Source organism: Haemaphysalis longicornis, unplaced genomic scaffold (assembly GCF_048455015.1).
Source record: "Haemaphysalis longicornis isolate Haplotype H1 unplaced genomic scaffold, Haemaphysalis longicornis Haplotype H1 scaffold_9, whole genome shotgun sequence".
Taxonomy (NCBI): Eukaryota; Metazoa; Arthropoda; class Arachnida; order Ixodida; family Ixodidae; genus Haemaphysalis; species Haemaphysalis longicornis.
The window spans coordinates 21,491,435-21,512,864 of NW_027526460.1; the positions used below are offsets into that span (position 1 = coordinate 21,491,435).

The following is a 21,430-nucleotide window of genomic DNA, read 5'->3' on the forward strand; positions in this document are numbered from 1 at the left end:
CTTGCACCTTGCAGTTTAGATTTCCTGAACACCCCCCTCACTGCCCAGAACAAATGTCACAGTAGCAAGAGCACAAGAATTTTTCACACCTATAGATATATATATTCTGTCCTTGTTCTTCTGTCTTTCCTGTCCTGTTGCCAGCACAGGATGTTACACAGCTATTGGCGGGCAACAAGAAATGCCTGAAATTTCAGGGACAGAGAAAAGGGAGAACACGCTTCCAAGCGAGTACCCAAGTTCTCAAATTCTGTAGAGCCATATTGGACATACTTGGCTCAGATGTTTACTAGGCATGTGACCTAAGTACTAGGTACACTTATTTGCTATCATGTTCAAAAGGTGTGCTAGGCGTTGAAATATGCATTCAAGAGACTTGGAAGCAAAGTCATTACAGTGCGTGGTGGCGGCCCCACATGGACAGTCGTGCTTCACTGGGAAACTTGTATGTGCGGATCTGTTCCCACCTGGTAATTTGATAAGCACAAGGCAGGCTTCTCTGCACACTGACAATCATTAACAGTTGTTTAGAGTTTCAGCCTATTTTGTGATAAATGGAGGCACGGTGCGGTTTCACCACGGTGGCTTCGCGACCAACACTTTGTGCCTTCATCTTCATGTTTCTGGATAAAAATAAGTAGCTGCACTCTTCCCCGACATTGTCTCAGAGTCCAGCGTGATGGCATGGGCGGGATGGAAGAGGAGCACTTTTTTGCAGTTCTTCACGGTGGCGGGGAGAATTTCTGGGGAACGTGGAAGGGGTTGCGGGCACCTGGGGAGTCACGCTCGCTCACAGTGAAGAAGGGTTTCAAGTGCACCACGAGTGTCTTGCGTCCTGTCTCATTTGCACCAGTAACATGCCCGCATGCCTTGCTATGCAGAGACTGCTGCGAATTGGCTAAAGCCAGTCGCACAGTTTGCACTTCCTTCGTGCACTCACGTCACTGATTGCCCTTCTTGTTCTGTTTTGTTTTTGCTGCTGAGCCCTTGATTGCACCTGCATCTCACATCCTGTATTCCATTGCTCTTCTGTGTCCCTATTATTTTCGTCCTTGGTGCAACTGTGTCATTGTTTTTTTTTTTTTTTTTTCAATGTTGTCGTGGCATTCACAAGCGAGAAAATTGCGTTGATAGAGTCTCAATATTTGTCCACTTGTTCATTAGCGAACAGGGGGAGACTTTTCCTTGTCCTTAATTTCAGCGCATACAGTCCGTGAATTTGTGGAGATTGCCTTGTAAAATTATCATAAAAAAAAAACAGTACAAAAACAAAGTGTATAAAAGAACTGACGCAGTATACAGGGTAAAGCTATATTACAAAAGTTGGCCTAACATTGAGCGCATTTGTAAATACTAAAACAACGACAGAAAAAGGGCTTTTACCTTCTGTCTGTAATGAATGATGTGAAAGCTAAAACGTGTGTTCAGTGTTCATGAACATGGAGGCGAAAAGCAAAAACGCCCGTGTGTACGAGATTTCGGCGCCCGTTAAAGATCCCCAGGTGGTCAAAATTAATCCGGAGCCCTCCACTACGGCGCGCCTCATCGCCTGCGTTGCGTCGGCGCGTATACAATCAATCAGTGTTCATGAACTGTGACGATGAAAATGAGAACATTTAAGTGCATGAAAAGATTGGTGCCAAACCAGTAACAGGACCCACTATTAGCTTGTACATAAAACAAGTGATGGCTTCCAACACTCTGTTGCTAGTAATATTGGCCCTTTCCTGCACAATGAATGCAAACAATGGGAGGTAGGAATTTCTGTTGGCAGATTGTTGTGGCTACGAAATTTTCACAACAAACACCTAGGTATTTTTAACAACAGTGCAATAGAAGCAAGGGCAACTGTAAAAAATCCGGAATTTGTGGGGCGCACCGTATAACAAACGATGACTGAGTGACGTAGCTATAAAATATCACCAGATATGTTGTGAATGCTCACCCAACTGCACAAAAAAAGCCCTGTGAGAAAATTTTTTTTAGGCGGCTTCGTTAAATTTAGTAGAGGCTTGTTTACAACCTACCTTCAGTAGCCTCGTCACAGTGGAAGCTTATTGCATTCGGTAAAATAGTTATTGTTTGGGTACCCATGTTCAGCAACTTATTGTTTTCTCTGCGCCAGCCATTGTTGAGGTTACTTTTACGCAATGTGTTTCGAACCTCATGCGACATACACATATTGTTTCATTTGTTTCTGCCCCAAACCAACAGTGTTCTTCGGTATTGCTTAGCTTTTTATACACAGTAGAAGTCTTGCAGAAAAAAACGTCCAGGAGCTTTCGCATGTTTACAAGGTGGCCTGATACAAATGCTCGGCTGTGGCTCTCGTACGGCACACTATAAAGCCCCCGTGATTTTGGGTCACCAGTGCTGCATATGTGGTGTCACTTGGCAGCCACTATGCCTGGAAAGTTCGTGCCTAGTAAAGCTCAACATCATCAAGAGGAAACGCAATGTTGCGCAGTCACGAGCGGCACCGTTACACTGCTTTGCCAATGGGCATTCCCAGATGTCACACGCGGACACACACGGCACACAACACGACTGGAAACAACACATTTTGCTGACTCCCTGCGTAAGGCCCCTTCCCCTCTTCCTCTCGACGCTCTGATCTCGCGCATCTTAACGCGCCCTTTCTTTAACTGCGTGTCTTTCGCCTTCCTCCTCTTCTTTTATTTCTTCTCTTCTCCTGTCCGCTCTTCTTCTTCTTCTTCCTCCTGCCCTCTCCTCCTCCGCCCGCTGCCCCCTGCAGGCCACGATGCTCAAGAAGAGCAAGAGCAAGATCAAGAGGCGCAACACGGAACCCACCATGGTTCTGGCCAGCCTAGAGGGAGCGCAGCAGCCGCCCCCCACCACTAGCACCAGCCACACCATGGGGCCCTTCTGAGGGGCCTCCTCGTGGGACGATTTCAGCCAGGACAGTTTAACCTTGCAGTGCACCCTCGTCAGCCTTCACGGCGACGTTCCTGTGGTGATCAACTGCAGGCTCTACTGTGGGTTGTTGTGGGGAGGCAAACGTCAGCACCCTCTCTCGCCCCATGCACAGTGCCGGCATACTGCAGTAGTGCGTGCAGTGACATTTTGCTTGGCTGTGTAGCTGGTGAGCTTGGCCCTGTTGGGATGTACAGTCATCCGGCCAGGTGCATCAATGTGTGCGAAAGAGGAGCGGAGGAGAAGCACTGGCTTTGAGTGCGAGCTGTAGCCGCATGTTTGCCGCGTTGTTGCTGCCACAAACGGCGGCCTGCCCTGAGCCCTGTTTTGCCCAGGAGGAGTCAAATGCTTTGTGCCGGATCCCTGCTCTTTGGAAGCCGCCTCCAACCTATCGTTTCTCGCCGTCTTGGCCCAACTTGTAACACTATGCAAGTGCATAAAGACCGTGTGCTCACTCACAGTAAGCAAAGAAGTCAAGTAATGGCATTATTGCGACAAACCTGGAAGGAAGCGTGTCCCCTTATGATGACATAAAATGCTCGGTGGACACTAGGCAGCCTTCACATTGGCGTGCCATGGCGTGCTCCGATCCGCTCGATGTCTTGTGAAAGGGGTGTTCACAGTCACGGGTTTTTTGGGGCGCTCACAAGTTTCTTGTGTCCGGCAGCTTGCAGCCCATGGCCTTCTTGTGACTGACACGTTCCCTCATCTTGCTTTCTTAAAAGCGTGCATCTTCGCAATTGTATCATCTAACGCCTTGCCGTGTTAGTCTTGCAGCGGCGTTTCTTTTGCTGTTGCCCAGGCGTCATTCAGCTCGGTCGCTCGAATGGCAGCCCTTGAAGGCATTCCTGGGCTCGGTATCAACCTCATTCCAGCCTTGGGATGCGTACAAAGAAAAAAAAAAGCAAAGATATGCCTACACTATGCTTTCAGTTGTTTCTTGACAGTGTCATGGAACCCCACGGGCCAACGAAAGGGCTCGCTATGTTACAGCACTTGCTTTTGTAGGCCCTCTCTCCAACCTCTAAGATGTAAATACGATAGCCGTTATTGCGATGCTTTAACCTTGAGTTTGTGCTAAATAAATGATCGTAGCACCGATAAACATTATTAGTAATTCCGTTCTTCGAGGTGTAGTGAAGAAGGTTTCTATAGAGCATGTGTTCGTATACCCTGTACCTATCTGCAGGCTACTCTCATCCTAGATTAATTAGGGAACCACCTATTCTTAGTCGAAGTGTACATATATATTGACCTGTATAGCTTTTGAGATCGTACTGTACGGAGAATTCAGGCACAGCGCTTAAACTCAAGGCCTCTAAGAAATCAGGCGGCACATCCTTTCACATAGCGATGCTTCCTTCATTGGCCACCATGAGAGCTTGTTGCTTTAATTCATGTATTGCAAATGTCACGCATCCCCGCATAAAAGAGAATGTTGGACAGATGACGTGATATGCAACAATGGCAAATTTTGTTCCAGACCTGCAACATACCTAAATTGAGTGGGCGTGATAGTTAGTTTTAAGAGGCGCTGTCTTCGCTGCTTTAAGGAACGGCGGGCATTGATACTGTGCAGTGCTTAGTAGGTGAAGCTGAACTTCTGCTTGGTTCAGCTGAAAGTACATCTCATGAAGATGACTTCGTGGTCTCGCAGCAACTGCTTTCAAAATGTCTTTTACGCTGTGTAACTGGCCAATATGTCGCTCAAGCTCGCCCTTGTGTAGTACAGCTAGCAGGCACCAAGACATTCCAGCAGGACGTTAGACTTTGTTAGACAGGCACACATGGTACAGTTGAATCTATAGCTTTGGATGAACAGTGAAATTACGCTTTAAAAAGCTGTAGAACAGCAGCAAGGTAATCTAAATAAAGATATCTTTAGCCTACGAACAGTTAAAGTTGAATCAAGACCATACATGTTTAGTGATCTAGTAAAAAAAAAAAAGGAAAATATGAATGCTTTCAGAATGGCTGTATTAACGTGGTTTATGAAATCAAACAGCTTCTAGTACTAAGTATGTTTGACATAACCCTGCTCACCAGAACTTCGAAAACAATGAAATAACACGGAGAAACCTGTATAGTCTTGTGCTCATAACATTAAATTGGTTTTAACATTAACATTTATTATCGACGTGCTTCGGTACAGCAAGCCTGTTTTTTTTTTTTATGGAGGCCAGAATGCTCATTGGCATATGTAGGTTCAGCAGGAGAGCACATGCGTTCTGACCTGCGAACAAATTATCTTTTTGATATAATCACTGAGCTCGCAACAGAGAAGGTATATTTCAAAAAGGGCTGGTGTCTTATAAGCCAGGCACTTGAATACGTGCCTGCATTCATCTCGACGCTTCAAAAACAATTTAGCGCTGTTCGGGCTGTTATTATCGCAGTGCGGCCACCTCTCAGTAACAGAATTAACCAAGCGACAACTCTCAAAGATAAAAGGAGGCCGAACCACATTTTTATTTATATTTGACAAAAGTAGAAAAAATATTGTTCTCATTGGCTGCTGACATGGTTAGAAATAGGAGCCTGTACAGCAAACACAAAACCAGTGACGATGGGTTTATATAAGCTTGTCAAGAGCACGATCCTTGCTTGCTTCCTAAATTGGCATAGACGGCAGGCTGCTCACGTAAGCACCTGAAGGCAAGCTCACTTCTGCTTGGCCCGCTCTGAAGTCTTAGGAAGAGAGCTGCTTTGCTAGGTGGACGCACATTGCCGTGCATTGCAGGCATGTGGAAGAGAAATAGAAGGCGCTGTTAGCTGCAACGCTCTTCGGGACTCACACGCGTATGGTGTTCACAATGCGCCGTTGACTAGAACAGTGTATGTGCGGAAGATTTGTCCACTAGCTGTACACATGTTGATAGGCATCATGCTAATAAACTATCTATGTCACAGACTGCATGCTGCCTTCATTTCCTCTGACCCTGCAATGGGCTGGTTGTGGATTAAACTGGCCCCCAAGTCTGCGCTGTATCGAGTGCGGTAAGTCACAACGTTAGTGTTTGTTATCAAAATGGGTTTTGGCAAAGTGCAGTTATAAAAATGACCCACCAGGGCACCTTCCTTTGAAAGTGAGCTTACACAATGTGAGAGTTTCAGCAGCATAACCTGGTGTGGTGGAGGGGAAATTCTTCTGTGGAGCTTCAGCACTAGTGCATCTTGTTAAACATTGGAAGAAACCTATAGAAATGGGTTTCATTCTGCTTGTACACCGATTGATGGAGCCCTTGGTCACAAAGCTCCTCTGTCACGATAAGGTCGTAAAAATTTAATGCTCATAATCTGTGTTACAGCCTGCATAACGAGTGTGCACATATCGCCGCCGAACACTAGTGTCATGGACACCGAATGCTTTCTTGCTTGGACCCTACCAAGGTACTGCACGTTTTCTGGGGCAGATGCTGACGTGCTGCGGGTGGTCCTGAGCGATTTGAATGCAGACTTGAGGTGACCCGAGTCCCACGAGTTTGTCTACATCACACAAGAGTGGTTTTCCCCTGCAATTGCCGTACACATCTCTGATGTCCACTAAGTGCAACAACGCAGTCATTAATGCTGTGTTCATGGGAAGCGTTCTCCGTATAAACTGTACAAACTATGTGTCGTACTTCTTGTACCACAAGCATCAAATCGCAATTACAGACATCCGGGAACTCTGAGAACAAGTCCACAACCCTGTGGGTGACGACGCACTTCAGCAGAAAGAAATCACCCTGGGAATGGCCAGTTTGAAAACTAGTGTGGAAAAAATTTCAAATCCCCTCCGTCTAATGATGATGATGGTTAGGACAAGAAGCTTTCTTGCATGCGAAGATCAAATGGCAAAGTGCCAAAGTCAAGAGTATGACATAGGCTTGTGCACTCTTTATGAGACCACCTGTGTTTTCCTATTCAATATGCCAAAGTTCGAAGCCAACGCCCACGTAACAAACCCAAAGGAAATGTTGAGCGACCCGAATGCGATGATGGTGCAATCGGATGGATGTCCGCTTCATAGCGCGAGGGACCCAGGTTTGATTCCGACCACGGGAAGCGTTTTCTTGTTTCATCATTGTCTTGTGCCCTCCCATTGTATAATATTGGCTTTCCCGCAGTGCGTTTTGGTTACGACACCGCCATCGGTGAGACCCAAAAAGCTTCGCTTTAAGCACCTTTTAATATATTGTCACTGGAAAAATGAAATAGGGGAGTTTAATGGCGTAGATACACCGGGAGAAAACACTAGGCCGCGATGCAGTAGCACTGGCCAACAGGCAGAACGCGTCTCGATCCTCTTCCTCGTCTTCCTTTCAGTCCTTTTCTTACAGGCGCTAAGACGCATACCCAGATGGGGGGATTGTAACAATATATAACCACATCAGGCTGAAACTTCTTTAATTATTAAGGTTTAACCGCTAGCTTACCTTGGGAAACGAGAAAGGGCTGGTGAATTTTTATATGGTTAGGCTTTCAGAACTACCATGGACACATAAATTTTTCGGATGGCTGCAGGACATTTTGTAAAGTCAATAATCACCACATATTTGGCTTTGCACATTTTCAATAATTGTATATCTGTCGCTTTTCAAGTGGCAGTGCTGTTGAAGAGTCAGACTATACACATCCGGTGCAAGTCACCTATAGTGAGAGGGAATACAGGTTTTTTATGCTACGAATGCACGCTTCAAGCAAGCAAAGACAGGATGGGAAAAATCACAGTCTTAGTATGTGACAAAGCTGGAACGATGCAGATTTTGAGAAGAATGACTGCGAACTGAAAGAAGCTGTTTTGACTTCCTGCACAAGACTCCTCATGAACAGCGCTCAAAACTGCTGGTGGAAAACTGCTGGTGGAAACCACATAGCGCTTGAAACCACATAGTGCTTGTTCCTCTTGAGCTGGTGTATGGCACTACTAAGATGATGGTGATAGAATATTAACAGCTTCCTCCTTCTACTGGGGCAGTGGCCAGCGTCGCATCACCAGGGGATTTAGTACGGCTGCATTGAAAGCTACCGTTTTGATCTTGGGCCATGCAGACAACATGCAAATTTGTTTTATTCAAAAGATTTGGTGTTTTATAGTGCCCCCAGCGCTTGGCCAGCACCAAACGACGCCTTATTCACTGAGAAATAAAAAATTTAAGCCATAATTTTGATTCTCCTGCTGAATCGTGTGTTTCGCGACGTCTGTGATGATGACATATCCCGGGCAAGTACTGAAGTGAACGCAAGTATGTGGACTACAGCTGCAGTGAACCGCGGAACGCCTTGTTTGCTGTCAGTCCTCCTAGATGGCACCACCATACCGCTGGGGACAGCTGTCCACCCTCACTTTGTTTTTTGACCGGATTTGCGCCTGGATAATGTTTCTTATAGCTGACAGTACTTGTTTTGTGAAACATTGCGTATGCTTGGAAAACAGTCACAGAAGACAATGTTGCTTATGCCATTGGCCAGTGTAAGCTCAATGCGCCGACTGCTGTGCAGCTATAACCAGCATAATGCGCTTAGTACGCACTGGTGCTTCTATGTTTTACGTGTACTTTCATAACGTCCATGTTTACCCTACCATTCTTACTGCTATAAAAAGAATATCAGACCTAAATCTAAATCTAGACAAAATTAGATTTTGTCAACTACAGCCATTCACACAGCTGCCCATAATACGTCATAGGTTCTAGTGCGGAAAATGAGCTAGTGAGTAGCATGCCCTTTCTCTTTTTTCCTGATTATATTACTTATTTGAGTGAAGCTTGCGTTAAAAGTGGTGTCAGTGTTATACTGAAGAGGCAATCTGTCGAATAAACCAAACTTGCATTTTGTCTGCGTGGCCTCATTAAGGAAATCTATTTCTGTTCATTTGCTCGGAACTTGCAACCCAGCACTACTGACCTCCTACCTAACTCAAGGCAAGGTGCCATAACAATATGTTTCAAAATCTTTATTGTCATCATCATAATGACCCAATGGTCTGGTGCGGATCCGGAGTAACCCCTTGGGAAGTGCTATGACAGGATGTATACCTTTGACAGGGGCCAAAAGGGGAGAGGGAGATGGCACGCATTGTAGTCTTAATAGTGCTACTTTCTGCAGCAGCTGGGAAAACTGATGTCTCACTGTCAGGATCCACCACTGCTTTCACCTCTCCTTCAAATGGGCACTAGTGCAGTTTCTCTGTTGAAACTTTAGTGATCCACCTTCAAGCAAAAAGTCATAAACTGTGCCATCTCCCGCAATTCACTGTTCTAAACCATCTAGCCTAAGCACTACAGGGAAATTGATGTGTGCTTGAAGACTGCGAACATCTGGGCAAATCAAACTGCCAAAGGTAGGTGTGTGCACATGTGTGTGCAAATTTTTAACGTGAAATGACCTCGGGCTACCTGCTAAGCTTTTAGTGGCGGCGGTGATGAGTGTGTGCTGCAAAATATGAAAAAAAAAAGTGCCCAAGGAAGTTGAGTGGAGAGTGAAATGAGGGCAGAGAGGGGAGAGTGATGACCTGGAACATCATGGAAGCTTTGTTTGGAAGAATTCTCAATTCTGATTGGTTGAGGGGCGGCAGAGAGGAGGTTAACCACGCTCGCCTATGCAATGCCCACGATCGGCGGAGCCATAACAACGTGTGGAAGCACCACCACTGTGGAGCGAAATATGAAGCGACAAGCAAACAACACGTGGCAACATACGACGTAATATTTCACATGTCAGTCACAAATGCTTACCAAATTACGCTGTTTTTCTTCCAGCTGGAATTGTAGAAAAGAAACTAAATGGTGCCTGTATCATGTCCCCTTTCTTCGCCTTTATCTGCACTTTGCTGTTCTTCATTAGTTAAACAACCTAGATTGTCTGGCATAGCCAACTACTTGACCTTCATGAATGGAGTAGTTGACCATGCTATGGAGACTACTTTGTACAAAGCATAACAAGAAGTGCGGGTGTGTTGTGCACATTGGCCATTCGATGACAAACTACTGTTATAAACCACACAAAATGGCAGCACATCCCTGGGAGTGCGTTCTTGAGAAAAGGTTGCAAGTTGTTGTCACTGTCGTATTTTGTTCACTTTCCAGCAACTTCGTTTGTCACAGGCTAGCTATGTTCATGTGTATATCAAAGCCAGTAAATGCAGGGTGCCCAACAATGACGTTTATTTCTCTGCAACCCATGACCAGGCACGAAAACAACTGAAACACTGCTTCGAGGCTGTCATTAGAAACAATTCATCAATAACACGTGTAAATAGTATTGCTCCTTACGTAAAAATCAAGTTGGTACGTGCTCAGTAAGTACACAATATTCTAAACATTCACTCAGGAATTGCAAATTAATACATCAGGTATCTTTTTCACGTGTAGGCATTGCAGTCGATCTCGGATATATCGAGCCCAGATATATCGAATTATTGTATATATCGAACAGTCCAAACAACATCCCCTTGGAAATCCTGTGCAAAAGAAAATATTTTATGTGTTGAATTATCGATATATCAAACTATTTTGCGATCCCCTTGGAGATCAAAATATTCGGGATAAAAATAAAGCACCAACTAATAAATACCTCAGAATCCGGAGTTGGCTATGACATATCTGAAACAATGGTTGAACTAGACGCTGCAGATACCAAAGCCTTATGTTTCAAAAGTGGCCAGCAGGAAAGCTACAGGCTCTTAGACGAAATAAAGCTCAGTGCAGTTATTTTCGAATGAGCCCCTGATACGCATTTGGCCAAATTCTCTTTTCTTTCACAGGATTACCCAGTGATGACACTAGCAAACAAGTGAGAGCAAAAACAAAGGCTTCTGAACTCATAATTACCGCTTCATATCGACAGTTGTGAGACCCTTCAAGTGGAAGTGACCATTACCTAAAAATACTGCATGTGAAATCTACAACGTTGTTAGTAAGCTGTGGGTCTCTGGAAACTTCTGCAGGGATTCAACAAATTTATGATAGAAGACAAACCGACAAATAATAAACCACCAGAAATGGTTAGCGTGTTAGCTGACCAGTGCCCACTTTGCAATTAAAAATGCTAAGCTTATTGAAACAAATGAACTACTCGGGAACTTATTGCAAGACACATGAAGGGCATTTTGTGTTTGTGCCTTGACTCCTTTGAGGTGCTGCAAAATTGTATAATAAATAGCAGAAATAATGTGCAATTCTGCAAAATGCTTTGCTCACGTCTGCCAGCTGCACTGCATCATGTAGTAGCAAACTTGTGAACATTAAATGTAACTGAACCGAAATGCTAGCTTATTGCGATGTCACAAAGAACTACCTGCTTTGCCGTTATTTTGTCTTCAAATCGGGCAAAATCTCGCACTTTATGCTCTGCCTACATATTTACAAATTATTCGGTAAACTATGCTTTATTGGGCGATGACAACATACAACCTTGCTTTATTTAGCAGGTTCTGCAGTTCATACGTGACTACAATGTTGTTCAATTAGTTTACTTCCTGTAAGGTTCATATCTTCATTGCCTTATGGATACAAATTAGTGCTGTTCTGAAGTTCAACCACAATTAATACGTAGTATGTAAGTAAATGATTTAAATTGAAAACAATCTTCTTAGCAAACCAGCTGCTTTTAGTAAAGCACCACGTCAACTACGTACTTCTCTACGGACTAGTACATGCTGACTTAGATACAGGACGTGCCGCCCATATTTAGCCAGGAAGGAACCAGGCACTTTGCATTTTCAGCCTACAAGAGCACTACTATGCATGGTTTTAAAGGCCAACTGCACTCAAATTTCACCACGACCAAATTTACTTTGAACGTACAGTACGTACCACCAAACCAACTGGGGCATGACTGGTAGCCCCATGAAATGCATTGTCAGTTATTTACGAACATTCCAAATAGCTCTGTTGCAGGCAACACTGCACCTTCCGGCGGACCCCACAAACAGCTATGAAGCGGAAGTTACATTGCGGCCGGCCCTGTGCTTTTTCCCACGGCCAGCCAGGGGTACCGGTTGAGCCCCACTGGGCCCGCTTCTCCAAGGGCTTCAGCCTGGACTTAAAGGGACCCAGAAAAGCCTTTTGCAAAAGTAATAAAAGGCCCGTATTGTCGCGTAGCACCAAAAGAGCGATGCAATGCCCTTGGAATTATTAATCTACATTCAGTATTACCTGCGCCAAAAAAAATTAAATGCACCTCTCCCCCCTTGCCGATCGATTCCTCCTCCCTCTCTGCTGCTTTCAAAGCAGCTGGAAACACGGAATAGTTGTGTGACATCACGACGCTCGACTTACGTTTTGCGCTAGCTACACTCCTGCGCCTAGGCATGCGTCAATCGCTGCGGACCTGCCTTTCACAGCCTTTGCCTCGGGATCGTGCAGGAAGGAGGAAGAGCAGCCGGGAGCCAATGGCAGTGACGTTGCCAGCGGCCGACGTCGCCAACGATTGGGCGAATCAGGGGGCGGCTCGCCGTTGCGTCAGCAGCGATCGGCTTGCTGCGGCGTCGCGCTCATCGATTGAGAAAGGCTATCTTCAAGAATTGTTTACAAATTATCCGTACAACGTATGGGGCTCACACTTGGCTCAAAAATGCCCCGTTATGTGTTCTAGCACCTGAATGCATTTGATTGCCACCTTCACAAAGCTTTTCTAGGTCCCTTTAATGGCCACGCTCTCCTCAATTTGGCTTTCAAAATCTCCGATTTTTTATGGTCGTTTGCGCCGCGGATACATGTATTTCAGCTGTCGTATTTTGTATCTTGCAGTCTTTTTAGGCAGACTATACGAAAATAACGCTTTTCAAGAGGTGGAAATTTTGAGCGCAGTTGGCCCTTAAGCTACCGAGAGTTGCATGAATAATGAGTTAGGTAACTTCTTCTAAAAAAAGAACGTAAATGCCTTCTTTTTTTCCTACCTTTCTTCAAATGAAGGCATGCCTTTTAAGAGAGAAAAAGGAACAAGTACTTTAATGCGTGCATGTGCCATACAAATGAAAAGGTAGGAGACTGGACAATTTTTTATATGTGAATGTACTGGACGTTTACTAACAGACACAAAAATTGGTCTGCTATAACAAATACAAAAAAATCTGTGTAAAACGGCAGAACGATGCTGTAACAATTATTTAGCACGAACTTTACAAAATCAGGCAATCTCAAATGCAAAATCAAAGCGCTGACTTTCCTATAGAAACACATTTTTGAACAGCACTTTTCTGTGAAGTAAAAACATTTCGCAACTTTATGCACTTATTTGTGAGTGGGCATGTGGTAGCGGTACGTATATTTGTCTCTACGCAGCCACAAAACAAATCTATTAGAACAGCAAGTGTCCAACAACTTAAGGTTCACAACAGCAACTGCATTGCAGCATATAAAAGCCATCCACAATGCGTGTGAAACTACACGTTTGTGCAGAGTACAGCAGTTGAACCACATGAGTGACCATTATCAATGCATACCAGATATCGCACTCGCGCACAGTACACCAGCTGCATCACATGGGCCATGACTATTTAAGGACAGCTGCTTTCCAGAAAGGCCAGCTAAAAGATGTTTGACACAAAGCCATCTACGAATCGGACATTTTCGCATACCCAGCTCTTCAATGTCTCGAGAGGAGCAAGACATGAAGCAGCAGCGGTGAAAAGCTGCAAATTAACTCACCAACTGCCATGTGGACTACTGACATGCTTCATGTACTGCGTTCTGAAGAACTCGTACGCGGCGTTGATGATACCCCAGGACACGAGTGCCCGCGTGTAGTTGAGGTGCACCCCGTAGAACATCTTGCGAAGTGTTTTGCGCTCGGCATAGGTCTCTTTGCACACGGTGAACATGCTCGTGTAGGGGGGCCCATACTGCACCTGCATGATGGTCTTGATGACGTTGATGGGGTAGAACATGGTGCTCACAAAGGCACCCACCACCGCACCACTGATGAAGTCGCTCAAGGTCTGCTCCCAGAGTATGCTTTTGTCCAGCGGCACTCGGCGCATCACTTCGTCCCTGAAAGTGAAGAACATGAACGTGCTGGGCCCGTTACGCAGCAGAATGGGTGTTAGGCCCCTGTAGTACTCCCGGATGCCGTACGGAGAGAGGAACTTGAACGCTTCGGCCGTGTTCCGGAAGCGGTGGTGGTGGTCCTTGTCCTGCAAGAGGGCCTGAATCCTTTCGAGAGGAGTGAGCACGGCCTCCGTGGAGCCAGCCATGAGGCCTGCGAGGAACTTGACTGTCAGATCACTTGTGTCGGGGAAGTGGTGAATGATGAAGCGGCTGTAGCCACTGAACGTGCCGAACATGATGGAAACGGAGATGGTCTTCTGAACCAGCGGGGGCAGGCAACCACGGTAAAGGTGACGGAAGCCTTCGCTGCGCAGCTGGTCAAAGGCGTGATTGGAGCGGACACCGTGCAGCATCTGCCGGAACATCACCTTGTTCATGGGGAACGTGCAGACGATGTTGACGAAGGCTGCACTCCACCCACACACAAAGGCGCACAGGTCGTCATCTGTGGTCGTCACGTTCTTGTGGGCGCCGGGGTTACTCAGGGCGATGGAAGTCATCCTGGCACAGTCACCTCGATACAAGATGCCGCTATTTTCGCATTGCAGAAGCCGCAGAGGATCTACCTGCAAGGATAGGAGAGATTGATCCTGGTTGCCCAGCCACATATAGTAGTCAATGCATCTTTCGAGAATGTGAGTGGCGACTCTTAAGCGACAACTGCATAGCTGCACGATGCGCGATCTTTGGCGCCTATATTTTTTTTTTCACTTGTAGCGCGCCAAAAAAGGGCTGTTAATAGCTACGACCGAAGAAACAACTGACAACCTTGACCTTACCGATCAAGGTTAACGTAAGCTGGAGGTTACAAACAGCAAAAACAATGCATCAATCGGCAAGACGCAGTATGACTATTGTTTTTCAGACCACGCTGCCAGCTGTGCGCCCATGCGTATAAGTGACGTATTCGTACAGCACCGGTCGATATAAAAAGCGAACCTCCCATGACAACAGCGGATTTTTGAGAGCACAAATATATGCGCGACCCTTAAATGAACAAGCACTTTGCGCACATCGCCAGCCTCGCTGTTAAAGTGACACAAAGCTGCGTTGACTATTGGCATTAGCACGCTGCTTGGGAAAGACAAGCACTCACCGCGAACGTGTCCGCGCCGCTCTTCCCAGCCGCTCCTAAAGTGGCGTTCCGTGAAAATACATTGGCGCTACCTCGGGAAGCCTACCACACAAGCAGTTGACGTCAAAGGGGCGCACATATAAAGGAAAAAACTGTGCCGGCAGTGGTCGCTTTCGATTTTCTGCGAGTGATGGGCGCTATCTTGATCCGTTACTAATTTTCCGCTAGCTCGACACGGTACAATTTGGCCCGATGTTCAGGCGTTGTGTTGCTACAGTTACAATATTTGCACGCGGTTTCTAGTACTGACTACTACCAGGATCATTAGACAAACCGGACAGCACGAATTGTTCACGGACAAAAATGCAGACAGCATCTGGCACCTGACGACGCAAACTTGACCTGCCGACCCACTGTTGCTGTTGGCTGCAGGCGTTACTCCCGTTACCGGGCAGCAAGAAAAAAAATCGTCTCCCAGAGCAAACACAGCAGTAAATGCGCAAAAACAATGAAATTTGGTAAAAAAAGTGCTACTATTTGTAGAATATCTGTAATTTTTCAAAAAAGGGGAAATATAAGGTAGAAGCAAGTGATCGAGCGTGACGTCACGTGTGTCACACAAAAAAAAAAAGGCTGCGTCTGCTGCCACCCGGGGCTTCCGAGCCGATTCCCCCCGAACTGGCTGCTGCGCCCCACGGAAGTGACGTACGTCAACAAAAAAATTGCGTAATTGCATTACATTGCAATTACTTCAATAATATTGCATATATTTTTGGCAGGGACACACTAATATTACAGTATCAAGATTTATTTTTAGCCTGAGTTTATTGTCTTTTAATATGACGTCACCTAGTCACCGTGACGTCATGAACATGCTTTGTAGATGTTTGCATTATATTTTTCTCTGCGAAACTCAAGTTTGTTATTGCTTTTGACACTCGCGTAGAAGTTGTGTAAACAAAGCACTTTTTATAGATTTACCACGGGTTTTACGGATGACCTACGGACGAGCGGCATGGAGAAGAGGCCGAATTCCATCGAAGAGCGAATTTTGGCCCCGTATTGGCATACGTACGGGTAGAGTTCACTCTAGTACGGGCTTGTCTGTTCCGAGTTTGTTTCGTTGGCCTATTTCAAATATTCCGACTTCGCGCGGTGCCGAGGCAAGCAAGAATGTTACGAGCGTCGGCGTTGTGTGGAGTCGCTCACGAGTGGTGCGGTGCTGCGCTGTGTTTTCGTTTCATATGAGGTGTTCAGCTCCAAGCCTGTGTCACCGCGCTTGTATCTTCTGCAGTAATTCACAGTCTTCAAAGTCCGATGACTATTCGTGGCAGCAACGCGAAGTGCTGGTCAGCGCTTGCGCAGAGCGCAATGTTTTCATGTCAAATACGTACGTATCAGAACCAAATGTTGCCCCAAATTGTGCAGTAAAGTACGAAGCACCGTGTTGCCTTCAAAACGTGACCGATGTGTGTGGTGCGTCATAGTTTTCCAGAGGTTTGTTTGTGTGAAGCTGCTGGCGCCGCAGTCATCGATGCTATCATCACAGTCATTGTTATACACGGTGTTGTGTCGGTATCACAACGCGAGGCAAATTTGATACTGCTCCGTACTCGACTTGCAAGTGTCCAGATTCGTGTCGCTGCAGGAGTGTATACGTGAATAATCTAGAGCCCCATCAGCTAGCAATGGTGCGTCGCAGTGACAGCGAGTTTTCGTTCGTTCGCTTCAACTTGTCGTGATCCCTGTCCTTACAAGCGTGGCCAAAAAATGCGCCGGATATCTGTCGTGGCATTTTCCGTGTGTGTTGTGTTCGTGTGCTCCAAAATTTACGATGTCGCCAAACGTACGTGATCGTGCCCATTTATGACAGGCTAGGTGATGCGTCAGTGGCGTCAGCAATAACAGATGCTACGTGCTGTGTTCAACTGTTATATCTACATTTTAAGCATACCATCTAGGTGACTCAGCATAGTTGCTGTTTCTATTTTCTCTAACCTCAGTTGCCTTGTTCATCTTTTTTGCAGGGTATTTTTATTTACGTGTGCACGCAGCATATTAGCACTAAATCAACCTTACACACTTACCTGTATATGCCATAACCCTCTTTGTAATCACGTGTGCATGTGCTACTGTTACCCTGCAGTATTTCGTCAGCTACTGTGCATGCTAGCAAAGATTGTTTGCATGTCGTTCTGAACCATTGCTAATAGCCTGAATTTCCTTTAGTATTACTAGCATACCTTTTTCTTTCTCACCTGCTGGCTTCGTGCTGCTTTTAAAAGGAATGAATGATTTAACGCTTATGTCGGACAAACTTGTAAAAAACAATACACGGGATATACCTGCTAAATTTCTCAATGGCACAAAGCACGTACACTGATCGCACAGGCTAAGAGTATGTCTGACGTGCTCCACACTCTTCGTCTGCCCCTCAACGCAGTCATGCTTGATTTTTACCCAACCGGCAAAACCACTTCTGCTCACTGACGAGCCAGGGTCACTGTCACGCCCACTTCACAACATATAGTGAAAGCAGTCTGTTCTGATTTTTACCCAACAAACCAAACCACTTCCACTCACTGACTAGCCATGTAGAGTCACTTAATAATTAATCGTTACTAACAATTAAAAAAATCCAGATGTAACCGTAGCGATGGTGAAGGTGGTAGTGAAAGTCCGGGGTGGGCGACTGTGACGGCGCTTGTGGGTTTCAGTGCATTTGGACTAAGAACGGCTCTCACGGGGTTGAAGCCCTAACATCCTTCTGCTCGCAAATCCATAAAATATTTCTCTGTGTCGTTGTTTAATGCAATGCAAAGTTGAGGCCATTGAAAAGCACCATCAGAGAAACATGAGAAAGCGTTGCTTTTGCCTCCGTGGAATGAACCAAGGTGGACCCGCTAGGTATATCTGCATCTAAGCATACATTGGGTGCTACTGCGCAGCCGACTGGTACCCGTTGGCAAACCTGCTTCCCACACAACAACACAAACACATGCCTGTTGCATGCGGCCTGTGCGCATTTTGTTTGTCTGCGTGGAATGGAATGGCTGTGCCAGCAGGAAATAATTCATGAAGCACTGCAGGGCAGTGCAACAGTCGCCAGAAAAAATTTCCATCGGCAGACTCGCATACTCGAATGGCAACTGGCAGGCTCCATGGTTCAACACAGTGGTAATTCCAGTGTGCCACCAATGTAACAAGTCTCTCCATAGTATCAGGAGATTCGAATATAGGTTAACAAGGGCGGTGTGACAACTGTCGCTGTGCTGAAAAATGCTGCAACAGGGCTGTATTGTGCACAGATTTTTGTTGCCACTCCCATCCCACCTAGTTGTGCCAGCTTCCAAGTTTACCCCGTATCATTTCAAATTAACTGACGTTTGCTGGTGTTTGATTGATAGATGCAAGCACCAGTAAAGTGTGTCTGTCATCTTTAGCACTAAAATCATGTTCTCAAGGGGAAACCGAGTTTAACGAGGTTGCGGACATGAAAACTGGCAGTGCTCATGGGGGTCGTAGCAGAAAAGTTGCAGCATGGCGTTGTGCTGTTTTTGCTATGTTGATGTTCGCATGGTATTTATATGGGTCATACGTTTCAAACAAGGCACTTGCTGGAAGTCGTTGCTGTACCTTCCCTTTGTTACACTTTGTAGTCGTGCTCTTTGTTTGAAAAAATTATTAGAAATTAGCTAGTGTAATTACAATTATAGAACTAATTTTCTGTGAAGGAAATGCTGCCTTGTGCTGGCTAAAGGATATACACTGTTTTGGCTACACACATCATAAGACAAGATAGCAATGCAATACTCTACAGAGCCCGTGCACAAGCTGCTGCCTTGCATTGGTCTGACGCACAGAATTGACAGGAACAGCTCCCCAGGACTGATCCCGAGCAAAGGTTCTGGCTCGCTCATGCCCCTCAATGAAACTTTGTTACACAGGCTGCGGCTTAAAGTAGCATTAACCTGAAAGTATCTGCACACAATCGGACGCGAGGACAGCCCAGACTGCCTTCTGTGTAAGGCTGTACAGAGACAGTTGATCATTTGCATAGTTTTTGACCAAGGTATACTAGTGGGTGAAAAGACCTTGAAGCAGCCTTACTGCGCTTGAATGCTTACCCTCTGTCTGAATGAAAGATTTTTGGCATGTGGGCTGACACGAAGAAGCAAGATAGAGCTGTCAAATCGCTGCTTGTCCTGTCAGGACTCTTGGGTCTATGTGGTGAAATTTCACAAACTGCGGAACTTTTTTTATGGTCGGTAAATAAGTTATGTGAATTATGCAGTGATTAGTCTGTTTCTGCGCCCCATACTTGCTTTAAGTGTACAAAGTTCATTGGTTGATTTCACTGTCATTTCTTATAACCTCAGTATTCAGTACCTTCCTTGCCCCAGTGGGATTTAAGTAGCAGGCCCAAGTTCAGTTTCTCAGGCTGGCTTCTTCTCCTTTCAAAAATCTTTTACTATCTCTACCTCTCTCTTGCCAGCATGCCAGGTGCTTTTAACGGTTTACTGGGATTCGCAACGGTCACCATACGATAAACATTTCTTATGACTACTTTCATTGCTGAAGTTCACTGCACTCAGTGTACTAGGGTGTTTGGCGCACAATAATAATTATGACTGCAGACAGCCTACAGTTCTTAAAGCCCACATCGAAATCCTGCCACGGACTCGTTCTTGCCTTCACTTCAATAAGGCTGTCACAAATGGGTTGATCAGCCGAACATGCTGGAAGGGATTTTTTTCTACACTCTGAATTAATGTTTGATCATTGTGCATACATTAAATACATTAAAGCATTTTTGCTGGTTCTTCCTTTTTATCTCTTGACACCCAGTGCAACCAATGGGCTGGTAAAAGCTGTGGCTTGTCATATGTGTTTCCAGTTCATAATGGTGCATTCTGCTTGTTGCCAAAGCCAAGTGCAGAAAAGTTCTTCAGCCATAATGCAGTGCTGGCGATGGTCTTTTGTGGACTATAAAAGCAAAATGTACTAGTTGTTGGTCAAATAAAGTGAGCCAATTTTAAATGTTTCTTCCCAATGCCGGTTGTGTTTTTTTGGAGGTTGTGTGTTTGCTTAGTCCTTTTGGGAACAGTTGAGCATGTATGGCTCATGTGTTGGCCATGAGACTAATCAGCATTTGAAGGTTCATGGGGCAGGTACAACTTGTACAGCTGGTGAGCGAAGGGATATAACTATTACATTTCCGATTTTCTTGCAACACGTCACTAGCATACAACAATTAGGATTTATAATTTAGCTGCAGTTCTTTTTTACGACAATTCTGCTATTGTGCCCATTATAAAATTAATAGTAATTACGACCAGCCGCCATACGTTGCTGGCCGTAATGTGTGCGGCGTCATCAGAAAACATCATGTCATAGTTACTCCCGCCGTTTACCCCGCACGTGTGCACGCGTTTTGCGATGAGCGTGCGGCATCAACCTGGCTTGCCCGTGGTGCTAGGAAAAATACCAGGAAAACAGTCACGTACGTCTGCACCACAAGGATGAGCACAAGACACCTCGCAGACGCCCAGCTCGCGAAGCCGGTTCTACCGCGTGCCGACGCATTTCACTTTAGGAGGAATGGGAAAGCCTGCGGACAAAGCAATCCGGGTCAGCCAGTCATGCATGCGGAAGATGGATATTACGATAATTTTAGGGACCTTATATGACGATGACTACTACTGCCACAGTGAGAAGCGACGAGGGAACACGTAAATAAACAAATTTCGCAATACGTGGTGGTGTGTCATTCAGTGCTTCAGGAGGATCTAAAAAGAAATCCTCCAGCTCGCCTTAAGTCACTTAGTGCAAGTTTCGCCAGTTTTAAAGACGAAGGTGTAACATCAAACGCGTAAACTGACCGTACATATACGTGGCGTCGGCGGGGCCACCGCTGTATGGACTGGTGTACTTGAACTCATTTCGCCAGAGCAGCAGCCAGATCCTCTCACTACGGCGCTAAACCGGCACCTTGGCAGAATGGAACCTTGCTGCCACGTGTTGCCAGCTGCAGGTGCACGTGGCAGCACGTATACGCGTAAACGGATGCGCACACACAGCTCTGACTGCAGGGGAACTTCAGCATGATGAGCATCCAGTCTGCTTGTCAGAAAACGAAGGCCTGTATGATTCTTTCTTTTTGGAGAACAAAGGTCACATGGTTGGCCGGTTCTTCATCACTTGCAGTGGTAGGCTGTTGGACAGCTGCTGCTATGACCAGAAGCAACATGTGCACTACTTACATGACGTTTGTGTATACAAATTATGTGCAACAACGCTTTTATCAATTTGGTGTTGACAGGAGCTGTGGGCACAGTGGGAGACTATATTGGCGCTACATTTGCTGCCCTTACCAGCGTGTGGTACA

The 21,430-nt window shown here is 45.7% G+C and overlaps 2 protein-coding genes across 3 annotated transcripts in view; one reads left to right on the forward strand and one right to left on the reverse strand.

The window, feature by feature from the left end:
- LOC144152704 (diacylglycerol kinase theta) overlaps nucleotides 1-5,859 on the forward strand; it is a 64,940-nt gene extending 59,081 nt beyond the window's left edge. The window contains exon 21 of the mRNA XM_077684108.1: nucleotides 2,756-5,859. Within this exon, the coding sequence (XP_077540234.1) occupies nucleotides 2,756-2,890 (135 nt within the window). The 3' untranslated portion in view covers nucleotides 2,891-5,859. The remainder of the gene's footprint in view (nucleotides 1-2,755) is intronic.
- A 7,083-nt stretch (nucleotides 5,860-12,942) lies between these two features.
- On the reverse strand, nucleotides 12,943-15,476 carry LOC144152929 (mitochondrial nicotinamide adenine dinucleotide transporter SLC25A51). Of its 2 annotated transcripts, none has more exons than XM_077684503.1 (2): nucleotides 15,064-15,476; nucleotides 12,943-14,529 (listed from the first exon to the last, which is right to left on the reverse strand). In XM_077684503.1, the coding sequence occupies exon 2, from the start codon at nucleotides 14,465-14,467 to the stop codon at nucleotides 13,565-13,567; it is 903 nt and encodes a 300-aa protein (XP_077540629.1). In that variant the 5' UTR covers nucleotides 14,468-14,529; nucleotides 15,064-15,476; the 3' UTR covers nucleotides 12,943-13,564. The 2 variants fall into 2 exon arrangements, with proteins under 2 accessions (XP_077540629.1, XP_077540628.1); XM_077684502.1 differs by having other exon boundaries at nucleotides 12,943-14,533.
- Between the last annotated feature and the right edge of the window lie 5,954 nt (nucleotides 15,477-21,430).

What these genes read in the sequence shown, in the direction of transcription:
- LOC144152929 (XM_077684503.1), bottom strand. Translation starts at nt 14,467, where the DNA reads ATGACTTCCATCGCCCTGAGTAACCCCGGCGCCCACAAGAACGTGACG.